General features: G+C 43.1%; 1 protein-coding gene across 1 annotated transcript; it reads left to right on the top strand.

Annotated features, from left to right (window-relative positions):
• Positions 1-5,774: 5,774 nt before the first annotated feature.
• On the top strand, positions 5,775-9,974 carry tob1b (transducer of ERBB2, 1b). Its single transcript, XM_062525918.1, has 2 exons — positions 5,775-5,985; positions 7,680-9,974. The coding sequence occupies exon 2, from the start codon at positions 7,846-7,848 to the stop codon at positions 8,908-8,910; it is 1,065 nt and encodes a 354-aa protein (XP_062381902.1). The 5' UTR covers positions 5,775-5,985; positions 7,680-7,845; the 3' UTR covers positions 8,911-9,974.
• Positions 9,975-10,782: the final 808 nt, after the last annotated feature.

Genomic DNA, 10,782 nt, shown 5'->3' with positions numbered 1-10,782 from the left:
GTTGGCAGAGAGTCAACCAATAATTAAATGTCTTTTCTTGATTGACTATGTAGAGGACATAGCCAGATTCTCCATACAGGTTTATATGTGGGCTAAGGGCTTTGTGTGTTTGTTTGTGTGTGTGTGTGTGTGTGTGTGTGTGTGTGTGTGTGTGTGTGTGTGTGTGTGTGTGTGTGTGTGTGTGTGTGTGTGGTGTGCGTGTGCGTGCGCGTGTGCGAGTGAGTTTGGGGGTATGTCCCTTGATAGATGACATCCATACAAAATTATTGTAACTAACATTTTCTCTAAACCTTTACCTAGTTTAATAAATTCATGCTGCTGTTGAATTCACTCACCCTTAATGTCCCCCATCATATAGAAATGATAGCTAGATCAAGCTATCAGGTGATAGCGCTACTGATATGACACCTCTGATTAAAGATGACCAAACCAGCTCGTGTTTACATATTAAGATGAGTTCGGAGGTTGATTTATGTGTGTGTGTGTGTGTTACTTGGCACTTGAGTGAGTGCAGCCCAGCCTATACATCTGCATACAGGGCTTCTGTACAGTAGTTTATTAGCAAGCACCAGCACATTTATACACAATGATCAGCACAATCTTATACGGTGGCAAATGCAGAGGAGCCCTTCACATTTGACCAAATGTGCATTTTAAAAGGGAAAAGTACATAAACTTGTCAATACAGCTATTAACATGTGCTATTAATGTCACAGAATAGGCAAATTATTAGCTTATCCTGTGACATTAAATTAATTGTCAAATTATGCACACATTTCTTGAATGCCACGTGTATATATACACGTGGCATTCAAGAAATGTGTTCATAATTTGTCTCCTTCATCTTAAACTAGTTCATATCAATATAATTTATTTTCAATTGATCAAATAAACTGCAAGAAATGATGAAGGTATTTGTGTGTATCTAACAAGACAACGTTGGTCTTTGAAAGCTTTAGAAGTATCTCTTCAACAGATTTCTTGATAATGTATTTGTTGTCGCATTGAGCTACAGTATGAGTAACATCCTGTTTAGTATTAATATAATCCATTAGATGATTCATGGCCCAAGAATCAAGAGGACACGGATGTAATGCTGCATATGAAACACTTAACTACTGTAACTCTGTGGGCTTTAATGAATAGCGGACACTTCCTGGCCACCAAATGCCCCTCTCACCCCTACTAACTATGGCGTCTCAATGGGCACAGAGAAAGTAGGGCTCATATGAAGACGTTACATCATGTGCCTCAAGAACATACAGTCCTCTCTCCTTCTCTCTAACTCACACACTCACTCACTCACTCACTCAGTCATTTATGCTCTCTTTTGGTCTCCTGCAGTGCGCTGCAGCACTACCGTGCATAAGACATTACCCCGCTCTGGATGAACAGACTATGCGTACTTCGTAATCCTTGAGGCCCTTTCAGCTATCTGGGTGACGAAAATGGAGTTGAATATTATACCAGAGCGGTTGGCGGTGACATTTACTATATTGCATAGCAGACAACTGGGAATGATAACAGACAGCTTTTCCATCCTCGTTTTAGCTTCAGTCTTACGCGTGTGTCTTTCGTCTTACACACACACACACACACACACATACACACACACACACATACACACACACACACACACACACACACATACACACATACACACACACACACACACACACACACACACGTATGCACGCATGCGCGCACACACACACACACACACACACACACACACATTATGAGAGGTAGAGGAAACTCAACACCAAAGTTAAACGAGTTCCAATTAATTTCGCCCATAATAGAGCTGTGTTCATTTTCTGAGGTGCTGTTAAGATCAGAATGCCATTAACCGACTTGGACCTCGTCCTTATAGACCCTTTCAATCTGTTCTCAGAGATTTTCTGGTTGAAACGTTCAAAACCAATGCAGATACTTTGAAATGAAAATGAATCAGACTAATGTTCTAGAAAATGTCGACTTTTTTTGTCCCCCCAAAGTTACCATCAGCTCAATGTTGTTTTCTGTGCCACTGGAAATACATTAGGAATGCACATGTTTGCTCATGCAGTTGAAAGGGTCTACAGCCAGACGAACACAGAGGCACACAAATCAAGAAGACGTAAATAACAAAAGACAAATAGTTTGCCTGCGATACAGAAAATACTATGTCAAGACACAGACATAGGGGGAGTGCACACACACTACCACACACACACACACACACACACACACGCGTGCACACACGTGTGTACACACACACACACACACACACACACACACACACACTTTCCCCTCTATCTCTATTTCACAACATATTCAAGGCCTGAGTAGGCATTAAAGCAGTATGTGTGTGTAGACACTTGCAAGGACTGAGAGTGAGGGGGGGGGGGGTGTATTGATGGCATTCTGTGCTGTTGGCAGGGATGTGTGGATGTGAGAGAGAACGAGTCCCAAACCCCCTTTAATCCTCGTCATTAGTCAACATCTGCACTGGACGCAATCCACACACAGCCTGCTCCTGTAGGTTAGTAATGATGGGACTTCTCACAGTCCGGCCAGATTTTTCTCTGCAAAAACATAATCCTCTGTGATTTACAGTGTGGTTAGATTCAATCTGATTTATTTACCTCCAGAAATACACTCTGCATCTCTCTCCAGATGAAAATTATTCATAATTTGGGTTCACTTAGGATTGTTTTTTTTTGTTTTTTTTTTTGGTTCGATTTAAGAGACATCGTGATGGCTCATCTGAATAACCACAGCTATCAGAGAAGGTCATGTGAAATTTGAATTACAATTTCCATGGAAAACCAGGCCAAACTAAAAATGAATGGAGCGATAAAACATTTCCATTCAGTCTGCACGATAAGCCAAACACTCAGGCTCAAGGCCAAAGCGCTGGCCAATACATCTTATCGGCATGCTTACACAGAATATTTGGATTATAAACTGGAACACTGAAAACATGTCGGATGCCATAATGATTAGATTGGTGTTTTATAGATGAGGATTTGAGAATGAATACTTATTAACTCAATCCTCCCTTAGTCTAATCTCCCTGTCTCGCCTCTATCTTCATAAGTAAAGTCATCATAAGTAAAGTACATTAGTGGGGTCAGTCAGTGAAAGTTATTGATAGAATCCTTGTGCAAAATGTTTTTGCACACTACTTGGGCCAATACATATCTTAAAATGGCCAGGAAGTTAAAAAGGCAATCAATCTTTTAGTTTCCCGGATACCCATTCATGGTTAAAAGCCATTATTTTACGTAATTACTGAGCAATGAGCATAATATCCTGCGTGGCTGCTGTTGGCGTCTGGCATTAGCACAACGTATTTAATGCATTTTAGAATGTTTTCGAGAAAAATCACCTCTAATGGTGCTGATTATGTGCTCTGAATTAGGCTTACTTTGAAAGTCGTCATACATCTTGTGTGTACTGTACACTCAAAGGTCTTAAGTAGCATGAGTTAGCAGTGTGTGCATATAAGCTTACAAGTCATTATACAATAAGTATTGCCATGAGAGATGAAGACATGGGCTGATAATCTTTTTCTACAGGAAAAGAAAGTCTATGGTAGGAAAAACATGTCTGTGCTATTTGCTGTGGCTGGAAACATCATTGCCTCTATTGCCTTTATACTGAAAAACAATCCGGAACATGCTTTCTTCTTAGTACTGACACTCTGTGTTTAGTTGCTTCCCTTACACATTAGCACGCTGGGCAATAAACATTAGTCTTCATCAGGAAATCATTAACAGCCTTTGCGTGGGGCGTAAATGTGTTTGGCTCTGTCAGTGGCCTGTCAAAAGCCCTCATCCCACAGTATTTAAATGTCATCTAAAACAGCTTAACCCACAGCTTGGCTAGGTGACCAGATGAGTATAAGCTTTTTAAAATGTTCTAAAGTGACTTCTAACTGGTGAAATGAGCAGCAAAACATGAAAGGTTTATGCCCAGGCAGTAGGACTCCACGCACCTAAAGTCACAGCACATGGATGGCCATTAGCCATTAGCCATTCTAAATACATCAGAGTAATGCACTGCATGGCTAGCAGGACAGAATTCCTCCCTGGGCTGCCTGTCAGTGGCATGTGTCCCATGCAGCACCAAATAACGGAACAAATCCTTCAACAAGAGTCACTCCTGCCCCTGAGCTGGCAGCCATAATGACCCGGGGAAGAGTGATCATGACTTGGCACGCCACCAACACTTGAGCTGCACTCTCAATGTTCCTCCCGCATCAGCAAAAAATGCCTTTAACACGTATGACAACATCCAGGAGTTCACTCTGCCCAACATTGTTGTATTCCTGCCACGCAGAACCCGAGGACGTTCTAAAGTCAAAACGTGACCGTGTCGTGGTGGGAGCCTGGGAGGAAGTGCATGTCATTCCTGTGCTTTTGTCCAGGGTATTCTGAAATGCTGGAGTGCTAACCGACCTGAAAAACAGAGAAATCGTGTTGAGCAGAGATGAGAACTCAAATGCCACATTTTGATTGCATGTTTGTCACAATAGTCTGACAGCCAAACCTGTTTCTGAAATAGATGCTACACATTCCCTCTCTCAGTTTTGCCTCTCTAAATGCCCTTTCTTCAAAAGCTGCTAGATAATTCATGCAGCCTATTGTCCATACATAGAAGATCTATGTTAGGTAGCACACAATGCTTGACGTCAAAAGCCACAGACTCAGGTTTTCCCTTAAGCCATGCTCAATGGCACATCTCACACTGGTAGGCTACGCTACTGGTGTCTGGAGCTGATGGTGGCACACTATATAGGCATTTTCAAGAGCATCTCAGAGTTTCATTCAAAATAGTTCCCACAATTTCTCTACTAGGCCTATAAGATAACAATAGGCGATGAAAGTTTGAAACATAAAGTGGTCAATCATTCACAGTGAATGATGGTAATAAGTGTACAACTTGTTTCTAAGACTTATGAAACTTATGCTTTCAAATGACATATTTGGTGGTAATGCAATAATGTGATTCACAAAATACATCTATTAAGACCCTAAAGAGAGTTATTGAAAATGTTAAATGCCATTATACCTTTAAACTGTCAAGAGGGGGGCGTGTACAAACAAGGCCCCTACCGAGTCACAGCAAGACTACCTATCAAGATGTCATCGGCATGCCTCCACCAATGGGCAGCCTGCTTTATACCAGCGAGGAACACACAGACGGAGCACTTCCATTACCGCAAATCACCAGTGTTACTCCGCCGAAATACTTTTCTGTTTTCTGTCATTGTCACTCAATTGATCGCATTGTGCTGTCAATATATGCTTTGTGTTGTTCACCGTTTTTTGCCTTCCCTTCTAAGATAACAATGCAACTGCAAAATAACTAGGAAATTGATAAATACCGTGTCATGAGTGTTTTACATCTGTTAGGGCTTACTGTATGGAGTTTCATCAATCAGGTATAGACGCAATAAGATGTATTCTTACGATGTGTTGACTGCCACAATAAAATGTTTTTGAAACATTGGAAAATTCATGAACCTGCTTATCACATTGAAATTTTGCTGGCACTAACTGCACGAAAGACCCGTGTCCAGATCCATTGTTGATTGGCTCTTACAAATAGCCAATGGTGATGCGAATTTTAGTGTGAAACATGTGACGACAGCCCAATCGTGTCCAATCATGTGAGTCTGTGGTTTGTTGACCTCCGAGAACCGCATCACCGCCTCAGCTGTGTCCGTGGCGGAGGAGTACTATATATTGAAGTCAAGCCCTACAAGCTAGGACAGAGTTGTAAAAACTCCCAGGCAGACGGGAGTGGAGTGACTTGCGAAGACACAATATCCCTACCACTTTGGGGAAAAGTCGCCAATAATCATCTGATCTAACTGGAACACACTACCCAGCTAAACTTTTTTTTCGAATTGAAAGAATTGTTTAGTTTATCTTTTTGACGACAGTCAGTGAATCGTCGAGGTGTTTCCAGAATTCCCGAGACGCCACCTTGAATGTAAGTAACCTTTACGTTATTGACATCAGTTACATTTCTAATCAGGTTATACGTGATGCAAGTGTTTATCAAGTCAACTTGTCAAGAGCCATTTGGCTCATGATATGCTATCGCTATCTAACGTTACGTGGAAACAGAGATGGCATAGGCAAACGTTTGTTTTCTATGCAGCTGTCCAGCTAGGTTTGATAAATAGCTTTTGGGTTAGAAGAAGGTGCCAGCTAACGTCAGAATTTGATAGTAAGCTATTATTACCAGAGTTTACCAGTGCAGTATCTTGTCTTAACCAGTGTAGATTTAATACAAACCTGCTGTTCTGTCTTTTCGTCCACTTGGCTCAACCTCTCCAATGTGCAATCTAGTCAGCTGACGGGTAGTTAGCGTTAGCTGACGGAGCTAATACGTCAACAAGCATTTTGTTGTCTAGTCTTGGAGTCTGATTTCGCTGACCCACACACAATGTCTTCGAAATCCGTTAATGTTAGAAACTGTCGCTTCCTTTAGTCAACAGCTCGTGGAGTGTTGTCGTGAGACGCTCTTTGGATAACACTGCTGACCAGCACAGCCTATTTGTATTCATTCAACGTGAGCTTGCGAGGTTTGCAGCCAGCTAACATTGGGCAAGTCGGTACTAAACGTTAGACAGCGATGCACATTACGTGGCTGGTGTGAAGTAGCTCTTAGCTGTATGTTTATGAAGTATTTCAAGTGGATCAAAATGCGTTTTTAACGAAAACCACCGTTGCCCATAAAACTCCTCACATAATCAAATGCTTGCACCCAACATAGCGGTCAGAATGGATGTCGACGATCCGGTTGGCTTCAAAGTTGCAAATTGCACGGGGCTTACATTATTTTTATTTTACACGAGATGGCACACACAAAGGCGTTGCATGTCTGGACTAGTCTGGTGTCTATCTTGTGGCATGAAGTCATCTTCAGGTCATCTAGCAAACACAAGCTGAGTCACTTCGTCATAAACTAATTACAGATAGGTTGGCTAATTGCGTCCTGGCCAACGTAGAACGCCCGCTATTGGTCGCTGCCTAGAAGGGAAAGGAGATAATCTATTGCGCAATATCTTGTGTGTCGCAGTGAGTTTAATGCTCTACATTTCCATTGAGGAAAGGCGTTTTCCGTGGAGAAGTTTGTGACGAGTGCTGAATGCAGATTATGTAAGCGATTTATCTTCTGTTGTCATACAGTTGGAATACCAATCAGAATGTAGATTCTCCAACCGTGAAATGCTGTCTCTCTATTGGAGCGTTCCTACGCAAGATATTTTTGATACATCAGGACCTCAGGGTGTTTATTTTGATGGGGAAGAGCTGCCTGTAGGGCTTTCGTTCACGGTCACGTGGACGGGACATTAAGGATTACTGTAACATAGACTAATTTCATACAGCATCCCTGGTAGCTTATGCATGCCACAGTAATGTAAGGAGTTCCCTTCGGTTAGATCAGTTACATGTGTTTATTTTTAGCCCATCCTATTGGTTTGTTCAGTCCCATGTAACCTTCCACAAACAGCATAGCTCTACCAGCCTTAGTGGAATGCACATTTCACCAGCTAATGTTTTTGTCTGTTGGGAAGCCCTCAGGCTGTTCCTTACGGCCAAAAAAAGAAAAGCCAAGCCATGCATTTGGACGTCACTCAATTTTAAATATTTTGCTTCTCCTTTCCTCCACTCAAGGATCCAGAAGACTACTTCCCTGAGGAACAGACATTTTCATCGTCACCAGCACTTTTCACTCCACTCGACCCCGACTCTCCATCGCTGCCTTGGAGCTTTCACACTCTGCTAGAGCAACTCTACGACTAGGACGACCCGAGCGACCACCCGCAACCGTGAAGCAGTTATGCAGCTTGAAATCCAAGTAGCCCTCAACTTCATAATATCCTACCTGTACAACAAACTCCCGCGCCGCCGCGTGAACATCTTTGGCGAGGAACTCGAGAGGCAGTTGAAGAAAAAGTATGAGGGCCACTGGTACCCAGACAAGCCATACAAAGGCTCGGGATTCAGGTGCATCCATATCGGGGAGAAGGTAGACCCCGTGGTGGAGCAGGCGGCCAAGGAGAGCGGCCTGGACATCGACGACGTGCGGAATAACCTGCCGCAGGACCTGAGCGTGTGGATCGACCCGTTCGAGGTGTCCTACCAGATCGGCGAGAAGGGCCCCGTCAAGGTGCTCTACGTGGACGACAACACGGAGAACGGCTCCGAGCTGGACAAGGAGATCAAGAACAGCTTCAACCCCGAGGCGCAGGTCTTCATGCCCATCAGCGACCCGGTGGGCAGCGGCATGGGTGGCGGCGGCGGCGGCGGCTCCTCCGAGTCCAGCTCGCCCTCGCCGCCCTTCGGCCAGTCCTCGGCCGCCGTCAGCCCCTCCTTCCTGCCGCGCTCCACCCAGCCCCTCACCTTCACCACGGCCACCTTCGCCGCCACCAAGTTCGGCTCCACCAAGATGAAGAACAGCGGCCGCGGAGCCGCCAACGGCAACGGCGGCGGTGGCGGCAGCAACGGCGGTGGCAGCAGCAACGGCAGCAAGGTGGCCCGCACCTCCCCCACCAACCTGGGCCTGAATGTGAACAGCCTGCTGAAGCAGAAAGCCATCTCCACCTCCATGCACTCACTCTATAGTCTGGGGCTGGGTACCCAGCAACAGCAACAGCAGCAGAAAGCCTCTGCACTGTCCCCCAACGCTAAGGAGTTTGTGTTCCCCAACCTCCAGGGTGGTGCCGGAGGAGCGTTCGGAGGGGACAACCCCCTCAATCTCAGCCCCCTCCAGTACAATAATGCCTTTGATATGTTCACAGCCTACGGGGGCCTGAACGACAAGTCCCTCATGGATGGCCTAAACTTCAGCTTGAGCAACATGCAGTATTCTAACCAGCAATTCCAGCCAGTCATGGCTAACTAATAAATGAAGGTGTATTTATGAATGAATGTTGGCAAAACAGTGAAGGAAAAAAAAACAAATATACAGAATAACGCACATTACAAATGGACTTTTGGGAGAAACAAAATCCTATATATATATATATATGAATATATATATTTAAAAAAGAGAACTATGGACATCAACCACAAGGTCCTGTTAGTCACTGGGAAGAGCATGTGCCCAAGGGTGTTTTTTATTTTCTCTGTGCCCCCTTGAGTTAGTCCTTACAAAAAGCTTGTTGTACGAACGAGTCCAAGCTTGGTTACTTACGCATCAACACGCATCATTGTTTTTGTTTTCCTTTCCTTTTTTTTGCCAACCAAGCACAAAATAATTTTTTTACTGCGTTTAAAAGAAAATAACTCTAAAACAAGGAAAAAAAATAGAGGTTCAAGATCTTACAGCGTTTTGAAGATGGCAAGACTTGGCTTATTTCTAAAAAAGACAATTGGCACTAATAAATATTATGGGGTTACTTGGTCTGTTTTCTAATTGTATAATTTAATTGAGTACAAAGTTTGTAAAATATCAGAGTATATATTGTTTCTACGACATGGTATTGCATTTATATCTTTTTACTACTACAGTGATCTGTGATGGCTGCTGCAGCTTTACGTTGTTATTTGTTTTTTAATGAAATTGTTAAAGAAAATCATCTTTTAGATCAGATATTCTAAAGATTGTGTACAGAATATTCCTTAGTGTTGGAATTAAAGGATAGGAATATTTGCTTTTTTGAAACATAAGAGTTGTATTTTCTGTTAAGAGTTAAAGGACTTTTATATTTATATATAAATATGAGCTGATATTTATATATGAATATAAATGAATTAATTTTGTACCTACATTGTGCAATACTTGATAAAAAATACAGTATAACAAAAGTATTTTGGGTCAGTGTCTTACATGTCAAGAGGGACTGAAATAGTTTATATTGTTAAGTTTGTATTAAAATGCTTAAAATATATGCTTGTCTTTATTTTTTTTAATTTCATATTTGCACCCTGGCCTTTTTCAATAAAATAAACTTCCGTCAAAGCGTACCCCTCTTGTGTCTTCTTTGGTTTATGGGCTTAATTGTTCCAAAATGTGAAGACCTGAGAACATAACTCCACAGTGAGAGGTCGGATATTTCAGCAGATTCAGAATGGTCTTGTCTTCACATGGAGTGTTTTGGTTCACTTTTGTGAGGTTTAAGGGTGTCAGTAGGCTTCAGTGAGTTCATCCACATGACAATCTTCTTTAACTACTCCACTTGGTCAGCCTTTAGCAGAGACCACTTGTAACCTCTTAGGGCTCGACTTTCACAACCACCATGTGATCTCGAGTTTGTACTGTTCTTAGACCAGTAGAATACAGCTCACTGAAGCTAAGTCTGTCGAATACACACACACACACACACACACACACAAAAAACTGAGGATGTTATTGCAATTGCTCCACGTCACAGTTAATCTGCTTATGGCATATACGTTTGCCAGAATGTAATTAACACTGGCCATTTATGTGACTGATCCCTCTTGAATGGCCTCGCTTTTAGTTTACTCACATGTGCTTGTGCTTTTTGTGGCTCGGATGACCGTCTGGTCTCGGACTTTGAGAGGCTCAAACACCCAGCTGCCGGGTGTCGTCTCTTTTCATCTCGCCCCTGACCGCCTCAGCCTTCATTAGTAGGGCAGTACAGTCCAGTCCTGTCTGCAGAGGGGATCTGTTCAGGGGCAGACAACAACCAATTGCATAGAGATTGGCAAACATGCTGGCCTGAAGCAGTCGTGGGGATGTTGCAATGTCCATGGGGGCTGGGAAGAGTTGGAGGGAGGGAGGGAGGGAGGGAGGCGGTTGGGGGGGGGG

This window comes from Sardina pilchardus, chromosome 22 (assembly GCF_963854185.1).
Source record: "Sardina pilchardus chromosome 22, fSarPil1.1, whole genome shotgun sequence".
NCBI classification, from domain to species: domain Eukaryota; kingdom Metazoa; phylum Chordata; class Actinopteri; order Clupeiformes; family Clupeidae; genus Sardina; species Sardina pilchardus.
The sequence above is the reverse complement of the archived record's forward strand: the minus strand, read 5'-3'. Positions and strand labels throughout refer to the sequence as shown.

Excerpts from the sequence above, each read along its gene's own strand:
- tob1b (XM_062525918.1), top strand. The coding sequence starts at position 7,846 with ATGCAGCTTGAAATCCAAGTAGCCCTCAACTTCATAATATCCTACCTG.